The following is a 20,860-nucleotide window of genomic DNA, read 5'->3' on the forward strand; positions in this document are numbered from 1 at the left end:
AGGTCATACTTTAACACTGAGTACATGTTGCTTCCTAACAACTTGACCTAATCATTTTAGCATTAATTACTAATCTTTCTCTGAATCGGTCCTTTAAAAGCATGTATTTCTTCTATAGTTAGTTTTCCCTCATCAGTGAAGATAATTTAGTTTCTAAAAGAAAATGTCTTGATATCTTTTCTTTAACTACCAAACTTAAAAAATAATTATATTTTCTACTTGTTGCAAGTGAATTACATTTGTTTTTCTGATTTGTTTGTTTACATATTGTGGTGGATTTTATTTCTGTTAACTAAAGTTATTTCCTGTCCCTGCCAGACAATTATTCCCAGCGTGTGGAACTCATATGGGGTTATATTACCTGCTTTGGTCAATGGAGTATGAGCAACATGCCATGTTTTCCCTCAGCATAAGTAATTGGCAATTGTCCATGGAGAGACTACTCTATAAGCTTGGCCTGAGAACAAAGATAATGTGAGACAGATTATTTACAATGGATATTTTGGGTCATTTCTTACTGCAGAATAATATGGTTTATTCTAAATTATGTAAATATGGCATCATGGAATTTAATTGTTTTAGTTTCACTTTTAATTTTATTTAATATAGATTTATCATTTCATACTAAATAAATAAATATATTGAATGCTTTGTATATGCCAAGCATATTGTATAAGTTAGAAACTGCTGGCAACTCAATTTAGTAATTAAAAAAAGTGTGAGTCTCACACAGCAGGCATGGTTCAGTGGTTGAGTGTCAACCTATGAACCAGGAGGTCACAGTTCAATTCCTAGCCAGGGCTGGATCTACAGTGTGAGGTGTGCAGAGGCAGTCAATCAATGATTGATTCTCTCTAGTCATTGATGTTTCTGTTTCTCTCTTCATCTGCCTTCCTCTCTGAAATAAATAAAAATATATAGTTTTTAAAAAGTGAGTCTCAAAGAAGTAAAGTGGCCTGCTTGTGGTTACACAGCTACTAAGCTGAGTTCCAAACTAAGGTCTTATGGGGCTCCGAGGCCCTTGTCTTCTGAAATGAACTACAGAAATACCATGTGTAGCTTTTCTTATCCTACCAGAAAAATCTACTTATTATCACAAAAGCATGTTTCAAATCATGAATCGATTTTTTTTCCCTTTCTGATAAGAGATGAAAGTTAAATTAGTTGCTATATGGGAATCAGCAGTTGAGAAAAAATGGAATTAATCTACCCATTCCTGATGTTCCATGGATATTTTCATGCCTGTCTTTTAGAACCAACACTGTCATTTAGGAAGAAAACATTTTAATTAAGTTGTTTGGGAAGTCACAGATTTTAATTGCCACAGTTTTATCACCCCTCAAATTAATTATTTATAACTTTTTATATTTTAGTCAGTCTTTGGGACCTTTAACCTTTTCACTAAATAAATATCAGATGGTAAAGAAAAGATCATTTCAGCAGCATGGATTGGGAAGGGTACTGGAGAATAATAAATTTCCATGGCAGTCGAAAAAATGATACTTGGGATTTATTGTTTTTTTTCTCAGCCAATGTTAAGTTCTATAAGTCTATAAGCCAAATGCATTTATATATCTTTGCTACAGGTAAGACACTTTCACTTCTTATTCTGTGTAAAACAAACTATTCATAATTCCTTTCAACAAATAAAATGCTGTGGTTTATGGGACTAATTTAGTATTTCAGAGCAAATATTCTTAACGTGGGAAATCTAAGTACCATACTTCACAAACCTGTTCTTTGCAACAGATTTGTCGTACATTAACCAATTAAAACTATGTCCTGATTTACTTTGACTGACTGATACTGTTTATGAGCTTTGCTACATACAAAGATATTGATTGCATCAGTAAGTTAGCCATTCATTTTATCAATGATATTTTTGAGACGATTGCTTTACCGAGATCACTCAATTGAGCACTAGGCGTTATTACAATAGATGAAAACAAGTGGAAGTATCTACTACTATTTGGAAATGGGTAAGCAATACTACTAATAATAAATATATTAATATATTATTGTAACTCATTTGTTTTAGATATTTAAGTTTTCTTATTTCTACTAGGCTGTAGGCACCTGTAGGTAAGAACTGTATCTGGCATCACTTTCCCCCCAGCATTTAGTACAGTGCTTGGCAAGTACAAACAATGTTTGTAGAAAGCATGTCTGAGCTGATTAAAACCTCTTTACATGTGTATTAAATATCACCTGAAATAGCACATCCTCAAATAAAGGAGGATTTGACATTCAGGTACACTTTTACATTTACTATTTTTACTCTCTATAGTATAAAACAATACACAAACATATAGCAATTACAGCACATAGACATCTGTGCTTAAAAATATATGCATATGCATTTGTAAATAATTTTACTCTTGTAAACACCGAGTCTATACTTGAGAGCAGAATTATAGTAATTGTCCTTGTTAAAATCAAGAATATTTACTCAAGTAATCTGAAGCTATTTAAGTGAAGGTTCTGGAAATCATAGATATTGGCATTCCTCCCTTGTAAATGTAAAAGTGAAGAAAACTGTGTAAATATAATCTGTTGCCATATTTTAATTTTAATGATAGGTATTAATGCTATTGCTTTTTATCAGTATTCAAATAAGATAGTCCTATAAATATGCATCTGTAGTTCATTTTTACAGAAATAACTAAAAACATATTATGGAATTAACAACAAACAATATGTACTGATTACCTAACACTGTTAAAAATAACTTTCTACTGTAACTGTTCCAAGCACCCAATATAAATAAAACATTTGGTATATACTTTAGTTAAATTTTTATATATTTGGAGCACTGATTCTAATATTTTTATGTCTTGGCTCCATAAAATTATAAAATATACCACAAATAATAAAGTAAAAATAAATCTCAGAGACCATCTACTCTAGCCTTTGTAAAGAAATTCCTCTCCTCATACTTCTCCTGTATGTTTGTACAGCTTCTGCTTGAATACTTGTTACCACTAAACCAACCAATTTTTATTTTTAAACTTCTCTAACTTTTAGTGATTCCTCAAATTATGCTAAAATGCTTCTCACATGCGTTTACTACTCCTGCCATTTAAGACAAAGAAATTAAGTTAAAACTCACCTTCACAAAACAGTTATAAGATTTCTATTTTACGAGCTAAAATTCCTTGCTCCTCCAAATATGTGTCTTATGAGGAGTTCTGTTTTTAGCTTATTCTAAAATAGGTTAGTAAATATTTTTAAGCAAAATAAAAACAATGTTACCACTATTTAATGCTAAAGAAAGAGCAAATATCAACTACAGTAAGGAGACTGTGATTTTCAAAATGATGCTTTTCTGCAGCATTTGTGAGCTTTATGAGTCATATGAGTTGTTATTGCAGAAAACACTTATATTACTTAGATAAGACATAAAATATGGTTCACAGACAGAGGAAGGAGAGGCAATGTTAAGATTATTAGTAAACGAGATCTATGATGGGAGCCACTGGATAATTTGTCTTTGGGAGTTAAATTATTGAAAGAGATTTCCATCTTAACCACAAATAGAACTGCAACATACCTGATGAGGTAAATCTATGATCAAGAAATGCAGTGTGTGTGTGTGTGTATGTGTGTATGTATTTGTGTGTGTGTGTGAAGTGAATGGAAATTAAACCTATCGAAATGAATGCTCTAATGGCCATAAGAGAATTAAATTATCAATAAAACACGAAGTACTAACTAATAATCAATAGAGGATGAGAAGATAAATTATGGTTCACTAAAGAAAACGTAAGAACTAGAAGTGTTTTTAAAGACAAATTATACTAGTAAAAGAATAGGTGGAGGGTTGTTGAGGACTTTTTAAAATGCACATGACATTTAAAAAATCAATTAAAAAAATTTCAGTTCAATAAACGGTTGTCACAGCTTAAAATGCCTGCCAACAGAAGTTGTGTATCTAAATCTTCTAGCTATCCAGTGACCCTGCACTGTAAGAGGGGCTGAATGTCTTCCCTGGCCTAATTTGCATTTTATATATGGGGTGGGGGTGAGGATTATGTTGGTAAAATTAAAACTAAGGACATGGTGAGCAAAGTATATTGGGCTAGAGAGAGTGAAATGGGCAGAGGTTGTGGGGTTTGAAGGACTTCTGAGTCTTCAGGGCAAAAGGAAGTCTTCAGTGATTTACTAGTGTTTGGAGAAGACCCAATTCAAGCAATGGGGGCCAGAGGATTAAAGAACCACAGAGAGGTAACTTAGTGGATGTCTGAGTGAGAGCTTGTTCATTAATATTGACTGTAATGTACAGGAGAGCTGCCAGGGAAAACCAGCAATAGAGAGGACACCATCACCACTACCTTTCCAGAAACAACTTTAAGAATGTCCATTCAGCATTGTCTGAAGTGGTTTACTCCTATAACATTTCTCACCAATGAATAAAAGATAAAACAGAGTCAGGCTGTCTAGAGTTGATCCATATGACCTTCAGCAAGTTATGTGACTTTGTGCCTCACCTCTTCATCTGTGATTGAAGTTAAAAATTTTATCTACCACATACTATTTTATACAAATTAAATGAGGTAACTCATGTAATGTGCTTGTAATAGAATGTGGCTCATAGTAAGCAGTCTGCAATTGTTGGCTTTCATTACTATCTATATACATAAAAGCCCAGTGACTGAATGGCAGAACAACCAGAACAACCGGTCAACCAGTCTCTGTGATGTGCACTGACCACCAGGGGGCAGATGCTCAACGCAGGAGCTGCCCCCTGGTGGACAGTGCACTCCCGCAGTGGTAGCAGCCACTTGGCTGACTTGGATGAGTAGCATTCCCACAGCTGGCCAATCCGCACAGGCCATGCCCCCCCACCAGTGCACGAATCCATGCACCGGGCCTCTAGTATCAGATAATTTTGTATTCATACATGTGTCACAATTTCCCCTTCACAAATGGAAAAGTTAATCCCCCAAAATTTTAGAAAGGTGATTCCCCTTACATCACCAGAGAAACAGCCTTTTTCTGCAGGTTAATCTAACACGATTCCAGGTCCATTTGTTATATTTCTGGTATATAGCCTTTTGTTGTTTTTTGTTTGTTTGTTTGGTTGGTTGGTTGGTTTGTTTTTTGCAAAATCATCCATCCCTCTCATTCTTTTTCCTTCTGGACCATCTCCTCTAGAATTTTCCTGAGTAGAAGAGTTTTTGTGGTTCATCTACAATTGGCCTATATCTTTTCTGGGAACAGAACAGCTGGAGAAGATTTCAACTGTGTCAGTGTAAAATTTCAGGGGGTCATGGTGGTCCCTTACGGCTTTAGATCAAAGTCCCTGTCCATCAAAGTGGCACAAATTCCCAGAATCCCCCACGCTGCAATCATGACCTGTTGATACATTTGTCTCCAGTGTCACCTTGATACACTGTCTATTGGGAATGCACACAAATTTTAAGGGGAAGATAAATTAGAGAAAAACTAGGAATCAAGGCACAGAGAATGAAGATAGGATATTGTAAATGGCTACAGAATTGAATTAACAAGTGGGAATACAAACTTGTCATGACTCAAGTTGAAAGTTTCTTGAAGCTTTTTTTTTTATTAGCTTTTGTGGTCAAAATGTCTGCTAGCATTGATTTTTGTTAAAAAAAATTAGAGATGCACAGCATAGAGACTATAGTCAATAATGTTGTACTATATGAAAAACTTCAAAGTTACTAAGAGACTAGATCTTAATTATTTTTACCACAGAAGAAAAAAAATGATAATTATGTGACTTGATAGAGGTGTTAGCTAACTCTAGAGTGGTAATAATATCACAACATATAAATGTATAGTGTTAATATATTATTTACTTTAAATTTATACAATGTTATATGTCAATTATGTCTCAATTTAAAAAATTAGAAACAGTCACTTCACATTTACAGAGACATAAAAAGTTATATTTAAAGTTAATATAGTATAAGAGTACATTAGGAAAATAAATTCAGATCGCATACCAGATTGACCTCCTGCATATATAACACTTCTAAACTATTTTAACCCCTAATGCCACTGTGGTAATTTAGGTCCTCCTCAGTAATCATGCAATGACTGTTCTGGCTCAGCTTCTCTGTTTCATTAGGTCCTTGTTCCTCCCCTCCTCTGGTGGAGCAGGGTCTTTAAAAATGAAAACACATTAAGTTACTTGAAAAAATAGTATGACATCAAGAAGTAACCAATATCAACATGAAAAAGGTGTTTTGTTTTACATGTGCTTTTCTTGGAAGAAGATTAGAATCCAATGTTAACAGGTTTTGGTGGCCTTGACAACAAGAAGTGGTACAGGATAAATCAGATCCAGAGGAAATAGAGCTAAATATGGAATATGAAAACCATATTGTCCTGGTCAGTCTGGCTCAGTGGGTTGGTCATCGTCCTATGCAGTGAAAGGTTGCCAGTCCAATTCTTGGTCAGGGCACGTGCCTGGGTTTTGGGGTTGATTGCCGGGAGGGGACATGCAGAAGGCAGCCGGTCATGTTTCAAATTCACATCGATGTTTCTCTCTTCCTTTCCCTTCCTCTCTCTCTAAAAATCAATTATAATTTTTTTTTTTTAAAAAAAGAAAGAGATATCAGTGAAAAAGGACTTGTGGTTTGTCATTTGAGACTGACTCAGTGTGTTTGAAAGTGAGTATGGCTGGCTGTAGACAAAGCTGAGTTCTTCCTGGAGAACACACGGAGCTTGCACACAGATCCAGGCTTTACATAGAACATAATGGCAGGCTTGCATTGGTGGGATCTCTTTCTCCATATTGTTGAAATCTGTTACTGATTACCTTGAATCAAATTACTGTTGTTAGAAACCATTAGAAGAGGGGTACATAGGAGTAGTTGTAGATACAGCCTGAGAATTTATGATCCATTTTGGGAAAGAAGAATCCAAAGGAGACACATATCTTATCACTAAGACAGCTATAGCAGTGTCTTTTTTAAAAAGAGATTTTCTAACAAGAAAACCAGCCAAGTCTATGCTTTTTTAAATATAAGTTGATTGAAATGATTCATGCAGAGAATTTTCTGCATGAAATATTCGGAGGCCCATGGTGAGTAATGGTAAGACTCCGGACATTAAAGATAATTGGATGACTCATTTCTGAAGAAAGATGTAAGTGGCATGCAGGCCATGGTAGAGTCAATTGAAGGATCCCAGTCAATTCTGGATTGTCCCCTGCCCACCAAGGGACCATGCCCTTTCAGTCAGAAAGAAAATAGTACAAGCAACCCAAACTTTCTTCAGCATCCTCAGGTTGCAGAAGTCCAGGATTTTTATAGGGCACATGCAGGAGGTGCTTGGCTTCAGAGACCAAAATGAAATATTCTAGAGATTGAAGTACAAGATTATGGAGACACTAGAGGCTTTCTCACAGGTTGTGGTAGATGGGCTAAAAGTTCTCTAAAGTAAGTGTTTGATGGAGTAGAAAATGCCAAAAATGTCCTGTAAACCCAAGTTGTTTTCATTTTTGTTGTGAGGCCAACGTTAATTTTGCTAAGAGCATTTGGAACAAATGGGGCTAAGGAAACCCAGTGAAACTTGCAAAATAAAGAATTTACAAAAGCACAAGGGACTAACAGCTACACACTAAGCAGGTTCCCGTCTCACTAAGGCCAGTGGAGATGGAGAAGTAGTGCTGAGTACGGTATGAGGATGCAGAGATATACCTGTAATGGAAGCAAAAAACAGAGGGGGCAATGTCAGTGAGGAAAGAGTGCTCTTCCTCCAGCTCTGCTCCATCCATGACAGAGCTTATCCATACTCACTCATTTTATCGTTGTTGTTGTGACTCCTCACCCAAGGATATTTTTCTATCGATTTCTAGAGAGAATGGAAGGAGAGGGAGAGGGAGAGGGAGAGGGAGAGGGAGGGGGAGGGGGAGGGGGAGGGGGAGGGAGGGAGAGAGAGAGAGAGAGAGAGAGAGAGAGAGAGAGAGAGATAGAGAGAGAGAGAGAGAGAGAAATATCAATGTGAGAGAGACACATTGATTGGTTCATCCTGCACATCTCCCAAAACAGGGCCAGGGATTGAGCCCACAAACAAGGTATATGCCCTTTTACCCAGAACCTGTTAGTTCGAGGCCTGATGCTCTATCCACTGAGCCAAACCAGCTAGGCCATAACTCATTCATTTTCATTTGTTCAATGGCAAGGACTGTAAAGGCTTTGATATTTTACCCTACTTGCAAGATACCAAGTTAATACCAAGTTAACATCTCAGTTTCATGGATACTGGCAGAAGACAAAGAACTTTATCACTCATGGCAATAGCAGCATCCAGAGGATAAATATTTTCATTGGCCAATTCCCTAAGCACAAAGCCCAGAGGGTCATATAAAGATATGATGTAAAGCCTAAATTTTAAGTAAGCTGAAAAGAAGAAAACCTGAGCTTAGGGAATGAAGGTCTTTTTATATAGAATAGTAAGATACTTGCTTTTGCTTTGGATAGAGACACTATCACAATCTTCCAAGCTGTTCACTATGTAGATATCCTAGAAAAGAGTCTGAAAAAAAATGTCAGGCAGCGCCTCTCCTCACAATTCCTACAGAAAAACAACCATGGAGAGCTGTTTCCTATCAATATCCACCTCTTAGTTCTATACCATCTCATCTTCAGCAAACTTACCCATGCATATGCCACTTTGTTGGCCATTGTAACCAACAGAGGCTGGGAGCAGATTCACTCAATATGTGCCATATTTCTCATTGATATTAAGGCTACTACCAATAGGCATTCAAATAACAGGTAGATATAAACCTAGAGTATTACTCTCAACCACGTACATCAGGGTTCTAGGCCCAACCAACTGAACAACTCCTATAAGCCATCATGCTCTACCTTAGATAGAAAATGACTTTCTTCTTATTTTTCTTTATTCACCTTCCCACCTGACCTGAGGTAGTTAATCTAGGTATGATAGGTAATATTTGTGATTGTACAGAAACTTCCTTGTTTTGCAAGGACAAAGTCTGGGTCATTCTGTTATCAATAACAAACTTGGACACTGAGTTAGAACTGACCTGAACGTCTTCCAGGACCAAGGCAATGTTATTAATCACTTTAGGTAAAGTCAGGAACTAGTTTTGTACCATCTTTTCTAATGGATGATTCACATTACAGGGATAACTGTCCACAGGCTGAACATAAATAACAAGTCAGTTACCTCTCTCATCCATGAGTTGCCTCATTTTGGAGAAATCTCCATAATCATTTGACATCTACATGACACACTGGTGGTGTTTCCTTAAACATTTGAAGGTCTCTTATGGCCATTCCTAAGGTTCAGATTACTGTGATTTTAGGTGCCAGGCAAGTTAATGCTTGGCTTCTAAAAAAAAAAAAAAAAGCATATCCTACAGACCCACATAGTACCCCTAGAAAGAAAGTGTAATTACAATTTTTTGCACCCCATATGGAACCTGCCTTAGTTAGGGCCACAGGTTGATAGTGCTTTTGATGCGACCTCCTATCTTCTTGGTACATTTTAGTATTCCTGGTTCACATCGTGTTCAGTTTAAATAAGATTGTTTTTTGAGGAACAACCTGATAGAGATCAGTCAAACTTATTTTTTTCATCTGTTCCAACAGCTGGGTGGCATTCATCTACTGCATGGAATGCCTGAATAACAACTATAGAAAAGGGGTAGTGGGGAAAATATCTGAGGTGCTGACAGTTGTGTTGCATGGAAAGTACAGAAGCCAAGACCATCACCTGCTGTTTTCAATAGACAGTGAGTTTAAAGAAAATGTATCTGAATCATGGTCAGAGCCATGTGGTGGAGAATGGAAGACAAAACAGTCAGAATTAAAATGCTCTCTACAGTTTGGGAGCAGCACACCAGGGTGTTTTTCTTAATGAGCAAGACTCTGCAATAATTCTGAAAAAGATTATCAACGTTCCATCACCATACCTCCTAGACTCTGAGACATTCCTTAGCTACTAGGTTGTTACGCTCCCTTTTTGCCACAAAATTGCTGTGTCCCATTTCAGGAGTTATAACTTCACCCTTTTCCTAATTATCTCCTGCTCACACCCAGACCTTCCATCCATAAGTGCCAGGTACATAAAAGACAAGGACATTTTTTATTAAACTTTCAGTATCCATATTACCCCAGTTTAATGGTATGGACCAAAGAGAGGAACTTGGCAAGTAGTGTACTACTTAAAACTAATAATATTAGTAGTGTATTACTGACAAATGGTCATTTTTCTTATATCCAGGAACATGTTCAGATCATAAGGTTATCCAGGTGGCTCAATTAGAATAGAGTTTTAGTCCCTGGGCCCCCTTTGGCCAGGCTACTACTTGGAGGATATTTGAACCAGTCCAGTGTGGTTATGATGTTGAGGGAAAGAACAAGCAGCATGGTCAGGAATGAACAGGGTAGAATGCCACCTATTCATAGCTCCCTCCCTCGATCATCTTGATCATTATCCAGGAAGCAGTCAAATGAGATGAGCACTTGCTGGAGACAGCCACCTGCAGTGATTAAAATCTCTGACTAAAGGTGTGGACCAGGAGGATCATTTTGAGTTCTGATCCTCTGTTATACCAGATGTCTGTGGATAGCGCAGAATATGGAAAATCCATTGAACACCTTGATTATCAGCCCATTGTTGAGTGACTTTTGTGATAAATGGTATGCATTTTCATACTATAAATATTCCTGGCAGAAAAAGTAAAAACTCTGACAGTTTATCTTCAAAGGCCACAATGGTCCAGTCACAGTGGAGCTGACTGAACTTGACAGAGCAACACTGTAACCGGACCATGTGTCAATGGTGGTTAGGCTGGGATGATTGCTCCAAGATGGATTAACTCCAGCAGAGGTTGCCAGGAATGGGCGGGACTCAATACAAGATGATCTTTCTCTCCTCAGAAACATAGTCATGAAATGTAAAGATACGATGATGGACTTAGGTAGCAGCTGTGGTAGTCTGCGTGTTGTCAATCTCATGAGGGATTGACTCTTAACAATGGAATTTATATGAGGGATCCAGATGATTTGATAAAGAACAGCTATTTATGTTCGTGTCCCTAAAGAAGGTTGTCTTTAATCTGCCAAATTGTAGGAATATGCAAGCACCTAACATATAAATTCCTAATATAAATTCAGTTGTGAGATCAACAAAAACAGTATATTAATTTGGCTCAAAGGACCCTCCCACATGGTCCTTTTAGCTTGGCTTCCCTACTGTAAACTCCATCAGTTGGAATTTCACACTCCCCTCCTTCCAAGGGACCAGGTAGGATTGTGACTTGGGCATCAGTATCCAACAAAGCTATCGAAGTGTGATTCTCTCCCTCCCCTAAAATACCCTCACATGCTGCAATGTGTCCATTTGACATCTGATTTCCCTATGGGAACATGGAAGCCTTGGTCTAATCATTAATTTTCTTTCTCATTAAAGTGACTTAAGTGAAAGTAGAGGTGGGAAAAGGGATCAGGAGATGCACATAAAGAAAGCTGCTTCTTGCCATAAAATAGTCTTCACATTTATTATCAGGTTCAAGTTTGTGACGATAGCTTGGGACTCAACTGACTGAGTTTCCAATAGTTTCAGCCTGCTTAAGGTCTTTACCAGGTGGTGTGTTCCTAATGACTGACACCATCTCTTTCAGCTTTGGAGGACACTTACCCAGTGGTCACAGCCAAGTTACTTGTTACAGAGCTGCTGTGTTCATGTGCTGTAGACAACTTAAGCTTTAATCATAGAGCAGTAACTTTTTTAACACAATTCACCTTAATCTGAGGCACTTGCTGCTCTATTGTCATAATATTATCGCGTAAGTTTTCATCTTGCTCTAATATAGGGGTTTTTGAGGGTAGTGGGGGTTACAAAAATTTCTTTGACTCTGTGATTTATTCTCCAGTGGCTTACCATCCTCAAATTTAATCAAACAGTAAAGCGTGAGTGCTGTTCAGTTACTCACCTTTAGTTTCCCGTGAGAGGTCTTCTGTCTCAGGAAAATCTCCCTAAGTGGACCAAAGTTGCTTTTTAGTAAAAATGAACAAACAAACTCTGGACAGCCTTTATTCTTGTCTTCAAATGATTCTAAGTTTGGTGTGATAGACTAGAGAGCAGCTCTATGATGAGCCTGGACATGTCACAGCTGTTGGCCATTCTTCCTTACCAAGCCTTGCATACTCTATCCCAGCTTTATCTGTCATGAGAACCAGCCAGAGGTCTTTTGATTTGTCTCGTAATGCCTATAGTGGTCATGAATTTCCTTCTTTTCACATTCAGGGTACAATTCTCTGTAACTCTTCTCTGAAAGTGTCAGCATAGTCTGCCAACCCCTTTTTCATCTTAGTATTAGTTGTTTTGGTGGGGTGGGCACGAGGTTGACTACCATATTAGGGAGGAAATTGCCTGCCCCAGAGGACAGATAACAATGGCCAGGGCACCGTTTGGGCAGCTAACCTTGTATCTATTTCCTCATTCTTAACCTGAAACCATCTCCCCAGTTCCTCCTGATTAACAGGCTATAAAACTGAAGAGCCATTTTTGCCCCATAGGTGATATTATTTGTTCAACAGTTTTTGCTAATGAACCCCATAAATGTCTTTCAAATCTCATTAATCTGCCTCTGAGATCTTTAATGTTCTGGTCCAGAAAGCTGTGTCTGTATCAGGATATCGTTCTCCTCACCAAAACTCTCAAGGCCCATGAAGACTCTCAAAGTGTACCTTACTTTTAAGCTAAGTTGTTAGCTTGCCACTGTTTTATGGTGAAACAGACAGTGCTCCTGGGTTATAAACAAAGACTTTATTACTCACATTAATAACAATATCCAGAATATTGGCACTTTTGTGACAGTTCCCCAGGCCCAGATTGCCACAGGGTGCTGAATGGATGTTCAGGTAACACCTGCACCCACAGTAGGTTGCATAAGAGGAGAGTAGCCCAGCGCTTGGAAAACCTGTATGTTTTATGATATACAGGAAGCATGCCTGCTCTGTGCCCCAGAGAGAGGCAGCATCTCTATCCTGCAAGGCTGTGAGCAAACCTGCACTTTGCTCCAGAGAGAAGTGCTATTTCCATCTTCCAAATCTGTTTGCTATATAAACACCATTTAAACCAGGGGCGGGGAACCTTTTTTCTGTCAAGGGCCATTTGGCTATTTAGAACGTCACTTGTGGGCCATACAAAATTTTCAACTTAAAAATTAGCCTCTATATTTGGTCAGACATTTAACTCAACCCTAATACTTTGGCAGGGCCAGATCCAGTGATTTTGTAAGCCTTATAGAGCCCTCAGGCTGGACATTCCACACCCCTAATTTAAACCATAATCCTGAACAGAGGCATTGAGTGGCTTTATTTATAAGATGTGCAGAAATGTGATATATCTTTCAATAATTGTCTTCCTGCACTCTAACATATACTTTTAGAAACTACTGTATGATAATTCTTATTCTAGGTACTGATAATATGGCAGTGACTAAATGAGACACAAATTTTGCCTTAATGGAATTTATTTTAGAGATGGTGGTATTGGTGAGTGTGTGTGTGTGTGTGTGTGTGTGTGTGTGTGTGTGTGTGTTTGTGTGTTTGTGTGTGTGTTGGAGGAGTGACTGATAAAAATAGTTATATATATGGTAATGGGAGTGGTAGAGAGACTATCACATAGCAAGTAGCTAAACGGAAAGATAGCTCCTAAACCCTAATTGACCAGTTGTTCTGGCAGCTTGGCGTAATAGCAAGCATTAGAAAATGCAATTACACACCAAGGTCAGATCTCAGCAATTGCTACCTGAGGAAAAGATGTTGCTTTGAAGACAGAAGTTAGCTAACTGCAGGAGAGGGACTTTATATCTATATTTAGAAGACCTTTCAGGGTATTTAGAGTTTTCCAGATGCAACCAGGAGCAAGAAACAAGCAGAAAAGTTGTTGAGTCATAAAACATTTTTACCCAGTTATAGAAATGGACCTGGTATAGGACAAGGAGGAGGTAATTACCTACTCTATGCTGGTAACAGTTTGCTTGCATTACTTTATAAGACTCCTCTTCAGGGATATACATGAAGGTACAAGAGAAGGAGAAGGAGAAATGTTACCTAAAAGATCAATTTCCTATTACCCTGTCAGTCTTTTACCACTTTCTCTACTGCATTGACTGCCATAGATCTTAATGCAAAGAGGTTATGCCTATGGAACCTGGCAAACTGTTTTCTTAGTAGGTATTTGGCTGACTAATGCTAAGGGCTGCAGTGTAGACTGGTAAATACTAAAATGATGAGCAGGAAAAGATCTCTCTGATCAGTAAGTGGTTGGTCAAATCTGAAAATTTGGAACCCTTGAATAGGGAGGGTCAACTGTAGTTTGTTCTCCACTTTTTATTGGGAAAAAAATTAAACATATATAAAAGTAATAAAATAATTCAGTGAACACCTACACATACTCACCACCTAAGTTTAAGGGTCATTTTGCCTTAGTTTTTATTTTTAGCCCTTTGAAAGATTTCTGTTTGAAGTAGAAAACATTTCCCCATAGTGGGTGTCAGAAAATCACCTCTGAATGACTGGTCATGAGATGAGCCTCTCTATAGAAGATGCTAGATCTTCCTTGGTATGAAAAGTAGATGATAGTCCTCAATTCCTCTCTCTTCATCAAGTTTAGAGCAAATAGGACTCTTTTGAATGGCACATCAATAAAGAATGCTCTCCAAGAAAAGGGATTCTCTGAGACTTTCACTGCTTCTGTTCTTTACTTGTGGTGAGGTTAAAGAAATTTTGGCCCAGTAATACAATGGATTTGTTAGGAGAACTGATCAACACTGGATATAGAGAGTCTGATTGCTTTGTAGAAACCAACTCAGAAGAATCTGAGAAGACAGGGTGAACAGTTGTGCTGGCTTTGATAATATGGGACAGACAGTAAGATGAGTCCGAATTCTGGAGCAAGGACAGAGAAGGGGACAAGCCAGGTAGGAAGGGCAAAGAGATAAAATGAAGGTTCTTTGGGCACTCATCTCAGGACAATAAGATTGGATCTCTAAATGTTTCCCACCACCACTTGTGTCTTAGTAATCACTATAGTCTTATTGCCTAGCACAATTTCACAGATAGTTGACTATATCACAGCAATGATTTAAGTAGACTTCAGAAACTACTTTGGTCTAATTAGTACAATAGATTTCTATTTTCAAAAGCATGTCCATACTCAAAGTAACTATTTACTCATTTCATTGACATCAGTATGAGTGAATAGATTTCTCAGTCCTTTAAGCAAAACAGCATCTTACTCCCTCTTATATCTGTGAACCATCCATCTAACAAACTTTTAAATTGAAAAGCAATTGAGCTAAAAATATGAGGTGGGCAAAATTATAACTTACTTCAAAATGAGGCAAAATATTGGCAATTAATTGAAATATTTTTGGAATACTTCAAGAATTAAGAAGACATGCAAGTCATACAAAGCTACAACAATTTAAGTTAAGGGTTATCAAAGCCTTGAACTCAACACAAAATTAGCTACAGGCTTCCCGATTGGCGAAAGCCAAAATGGCATAAAGTGAAGAGCAATTACTTTAGGACACATCTTGCTAATGAATGGTGCACAAAATAAGCCAAGATAGAGCATAGGTGCTCACACACACAGTCCAGAGCTGTGGGGCTTGAGGCTGAGATGCTGAGTTTAGTTCCTGGGGAAAGAGTGTGGTGCTGCCCTGGTAACATCTCACTGCAAATCAAAGCTAATGGCTATTTCCACTTTTTGCCTTTTTTTCCATAAAAGCAAATATCTTCTTGGGATTTCTTTGGGTTAATGAAAATGGGTACTAATGTAGGTCTTTCCCAAAAGCTAAGTGGCATAAAGTGAACTTTTTGAAAAGTTAGGGAATAACTGTACATATGAATATGTTAAATAGTTTGAGAAAAGGAAAAGTTAGTATGTCAGAATTACTGAGAGAGAAAATAAACATTGGAGAAAAGTGGACTGAAGGGTGATAGAATTTGATAATCAGGGAAAGGATATTTTTTAAAAAGCAATAATTGCATGTACATTTAGAACAAATGAAGGATTAGTTTGACAGAAGATATATATAGTTAGGTTAGGAGTGACTTTTGCAAAAATTTGAAAGTCAGCTGTTATTTTTAAATCAAATACTATGAAAGAAATGTTAGTAAAATTATTCAGGCAGCAAAATGCAGGAGGGTCTGGCATGTAGATAAAGAAGATGAATAAATAAAACTCATGTGGAAATACGCAAGGAAATGAGCCCAAGGCAGTGGCATGGGAAGAATGGGGGCGGGGAGGCAAATGTAAAAGCATCCCACATTAAGAAATTACTGAATGAACACAAATGACAAAAAGATGAGATTTAGAGATTTAAAGAGAGGGTAGAATCATGGATGTTTAAAAATGCTTACATTGTTAAAATATAAAAACAAAGACAGTATGCTGAGTAAAGAGGAGCATAGCATGAGTGGTGGTCATTTAACAAATTCAGGTTTATACCCGCTGCACATAAATTGATTAGAGACAGAATATAAGACTGAATTCTGAATTTGGAACCTCTCTCACTTTTCACAAAATGTGAGTGAACATCACACTAAAGTAAAATGAAAAGCCTTAAGAGTTCTTGAAATATGTTTCTATCTGGCTATGGCTGAAGTATTGTACAAAGAACTACTGTGCTCTTAGGCGTTTTTCTTAGAAATCAAGTCTTGAGATAATGTTCTCCGGAAATACACATTTAGGAACTTTCTTTTTAAAAAATCGTATATAATATTGACTATGGTGATTACTTTTATGTGTTTAAAATAATGCCAAATAGTATCTGAATTTTTAAAGTATGTGTTGGAATGATGCTAATATGCACCATGTCAGTGGTCCTTCTTCCTTTTAAAAATTGTAGCCCAGAAGACATGGTTGGAAAAAAGATTACTCAATTTATTTATTTGAACAAATGATCCTGCAAGAGCAACACATATCAGAATAGATTTCACAAACATGAAACCATTATGATTAATTTGGGAAGAATCATAGACCCATTATTCAGTTTTAGATAGGTTAAAAGCAATGTGGATTTTATAGTGAAAATCATGCATGTTTAGTGGGTTTTGTTTGGTGTATTACTAAGAATGAATTTTACTAGAGTATCCTTATTTCTCAAAGAGAAATATTTTTTTTTCTAGCCTTACATTAGAAAAGATGCCACTGTGAGGGGCTCACTCATTCAGCTTTGAGGTCTTGATACTCAGGGTAGTTCAGAGAACAAGAGAATTCATTCTCAGGACCTTTTTAGAAATGCAGAATTTCCAAGATACAGAATCTGTTTTCAAACAAGATTCCCAGATAATTCCTATGTTGAATGAAAATTGAAAAACACTAGATTAGCCTTATGTAAACCAATCTGCCCAACTCAGTTTTGCAGGTAACATTTTAAAAGATGCATTATCATAAAAAATTTAAGGTTTTGTGTGAATGATGTTAAGGAAGTTATTTAATGCTAAAGGAAATGAAACCAATGTTAGTATGTCCCATATATTGTGTTAAACATTTCCAGATCTATTAACTCATTTAACCCTTACAATGCTTTCTGAGATGAGGTATACTATCTCCGTGCCTCTGGGCATGAATACCGGCCTCAGATTAAATACCTCATCTATTTCACATAGTCCATTCATTCAATAAATGTTGAACATCCCATTGCTAAACGTCCCTGGCCAAGCCTGGAAATAAAATGAACATGGTCCCTACTGTCACAGAAGGTACAATAGACTAGATTGTAATTAGACAAACGCTATGGTGGTATATGTTTCTAAGAGGGAAGCCTAAACTTTCAGAAGTTGCTTAGGGAAAACTGATATTTGGAGAAAAGGATCCAAATGATTTCAGAGGAACGTATTTTTGCTGCATTGGCTATGGGAGAAAAAATTTTTTAAAAAAAGGTGAGTGTGTCATGGAGTTCAGTAAGGGGAACCCAGCAGCAGTTGAGGCTGGAACATGACAGCAAGCCTGCAGAATTGTGTAGAACAAGGTGCAAATGTTGGAATTTCGCCTGTAAAGGAAGGAAGCCAATGGAGGGTTTTCAGCTTGTATGTGACAGGCCCTGCTCCACGTTTGGAAAAGCTCTGCAGTCAGACCCTGCGCAGCGCTGCGGGCGGGTGGGTGATGAAGGCCCCTCCCTTGGCTGCCTCTCTCCACCCCAGTCACCGCCTCCTGCTTCTCAGCCTGTCTGGTGGGGGTGGGAAATGAGTGAGAGGGCGGGCAAGAAGAAAAACACGCGCAAAATATATTAAAAAGAAAACAGCCCCCTTGGCAGCGAGTGCGCGGGAAGTTCAGCGCGCGAGTTCCGGGTTTCCCGCCCGCCCCGCCGGCCGCACACGGGTGAGCCCCCCGACCCTGTTCCGCTGCCTGCCGGGCCGCGTCTGTCCCTGCGTCCGGCGTTCTGTCCGCCTCCCCACTCCCCATCCGCCCTCGCCGGGGGGGCCGCGCGGGGTCTGCGGATCCGAGGCTGGCGGGCCCGCGTACTCCCTGCCGCAGCGCGGCCGCGGCGCCTGCAGAACCCGGTCCCGGCGGCTTGGGCTCTGGCCTGGCCCCGCGCCGCGCGTCCCGGACCGCGGCCTCCTAGGCCACTTGTGGAGCTCCTCTCCCCGCGGCTGTAACTCTAAACCAGCCTGAGCGAGGCCTGTTTTGATTCGGAAACCAGCTACCAGCGTGTCCGCGCGGAACGCAGGAACTGAGGGCCAGCCCGCCACCTGAAGCTTTTGCGCACATTGGCTGGGAAGGGACGTCTCCTCCTGCCAGCCTTCTCTGAGATTTGAAAGTTCTGTCGCAGCTTTCCACGGAGGGGCCTGGTGGGCTGCCGGGGGCCTTTTGATGAGCCTGCTGCCTTAGCCCCATCAGGGAAGCTGTCCCTGAACCCCATCTCTCCAACTCTAAGTGGCGATCCAGAGGCCACCGCGCGTGAGCCCAGCCAGCTGTGGCCTAGCCACCCTCCTGCAGGAATCATCTGTGAGAGCTCCTAGGGCCCAGCGCTCCCCATCAGGGCCCAGCAACATGGATGTAGACGCCAAGTACCGCCAGGCCTCCCTCTATGTGGGTGACCTCCCTCCAGATGTCACCGAGAACATGCTGTTCCTGAAGTTCAGCACCGTGGGAACGGTGCTGTCCATCCGCATCTGCAGGGACCTGGTCACCCGCTGCTCCCTGGGCTATGCCTATGTGAACTTCCTGCACGTGGCTGATGCCCAGAGAGCCCTGGACACCATGAACTTCGACGTGATACAAGGGAAATCCATCAGGCTCATGTGGTCTCAACGCGACGCCTACTTAAGGAAATCTGGAATCGGGAACGTGTTCATCAAGAATCTGGACAAATCCATTGATAACAAAACGCTTTATGAGCATTTTTCAGTTTTTGGGAAGATCCTGTCCTCTAAGGTGATGTGTGATGATCAGGGCTCCAGGGGCTATGGATTTGTGCACTTTCAGAACCAGGCTGCCGCCGACAGGGCCATTGAGGAGATGAATGGGATGCTGCTTAAGGACTTTAGGCTCTTCGTTGGCCCGTTTAAAAACCGCAAAGATCGGGAAGCTGAGCTCCAAAATAAAGCCAATGAGTTCACCAATATTTACATCAAGAACTTTGGAGATGAGATGGATGATGAGAAGCTGAGGGAATTTTTCAGCCATTATGGCAAAATCGTGAGTGTTAAGGTGATGACAGATTCCAGTGGGAAATCCAAAGGCTTTGGCTTTGTGAGTTTTGATACCCATGAGGCTGCCAAAAGGGCTGTTGACATAGTGAATGGGAGGGAAATATTCGGACAGCAGGTATTTGTAGGCCGGGCACAAAAGAAAGCAGAGCGACAAGCTGAGTTAAAGCAATTGTTTGAGCAGCGGAAACAGGAAAGATCTTGGCGGGTCAGGGGAACGAAAATCTATGTTAAGAACCTCGATGAGACCATTGATGAAGAAAAACTACGGAAAGCATTTTCTTCGTTTGGCTCAATTATCAGAGTGAAGGTAATGCAGGAAGAAGGACGAAGCAGAGGGTTTGGCTTGATCTGCTTCTCCTTTCCAGAGGAGGCTGCTAGAGCAATGGCTGAGATGAATGGCCGCCTGTTGGGCTCCAAGCCAATTAACATCGCCCTGGCCCAAAGGGCCTAGGAGAGAAAGGTTTATTCCATCTGCCAGTGAATGCAACAGGTGCGGGAGTGATGGTGATCTCTGAATTGTCCCACGTGATGGCAGCTTAGTTTAGTAAACTACGTGGTAAAAGGTTCTGTCTACAAAGTTTGTTTTGTTTGCAGAAAAATTAATGAATCTTAGAAGGTTGCTTCATTTTACAGAGGCATACCTTTTCATGACATTCTTGGTTTTTTTTTCTGATTTTGATGTATTCTGAGCAATGGATATAATTAGATAATTTTTTATTTTACATTTTGAACCAACTGAAGTGAGGTAATTGAGTATATTGCATATTTTTTTCTTATTTTAAGAAAATCACTAGCTTTAATTTATTCTAATAAATATGCTCAAAATAGTTATTTTGCCTAAGGATGGCAAAGTAATTTACTTTACAAGGAGAATTTTTTTTTTTTTTTAAGGAACCAAAATTTTAAAAATGACTAGTACAAATTCATTATCTAATTTCATTTTGAATTAATGTTTAAAGTACTAGTAAGAGCTGAAATTCTTTTAAATTTATATCCTGGCATGATTTCTTTTCTGATGGCTGAAATTAATGATGGAAGATTTTAGTGTTGCTTACAAAACTACTTTATAGGATATATTGCTATTCTTTCCATTGGTTGACTAATTCAGTTGCTTGCTAGCTATCAAAATTGTGACTTGAATAGTAAAACCTTAACTCTAACATTCCTTAATTTATAAA

At 39.0% G+C, this 20,860-nt stretch overlaps 1 protein-coding gene and 1 long non-coding RNA gene across 2 annotated transcripts in view; one reads left to right on the forward strand and one right to left on the reverse strand.

The window, feature by feature from the left end:
- The window catches only part of LOC132234303 (uncharacterized), an 887,296-nt gene that overhangs the window by 528,161 nt on the left and 338,275 nt on the right, over nucleotides 1-20,860 (reverse strand). The window lies entirely within an intron of this gene.
- On the forward strand, nucleotides 18,203-20,564 carry PABPC4L (poly(A) binding protein cytoplasmic 4 like). The gene has a single exon (XM_059698026.1). It carries the CDS (start codon nucleotides 19,021-19,023, stop codon nucleotides 20,131-20,133), a length of 1,113 nt encoding a protein of 370 aa, XP_059554009.1. The 5' UTR covers nucleotides 18,203-19,020; the 3' UTR covers nucleotides 20,134-20,564.

This window comes from Myotis daubentonii, chromosome 5 (assembly GCF_963259705.1).
Source record: "Myotis daubentonii chromosome 5, mMyoDau2.1, whole genome shotgun sequence".
In the NCBI taxonomy this organism is placed as follows: Eukaryota; Metazoa; Chordata; class Mammalia; order Chiroptera; family Vespertilionidae; genus Myotis; species Myotis daubentonii.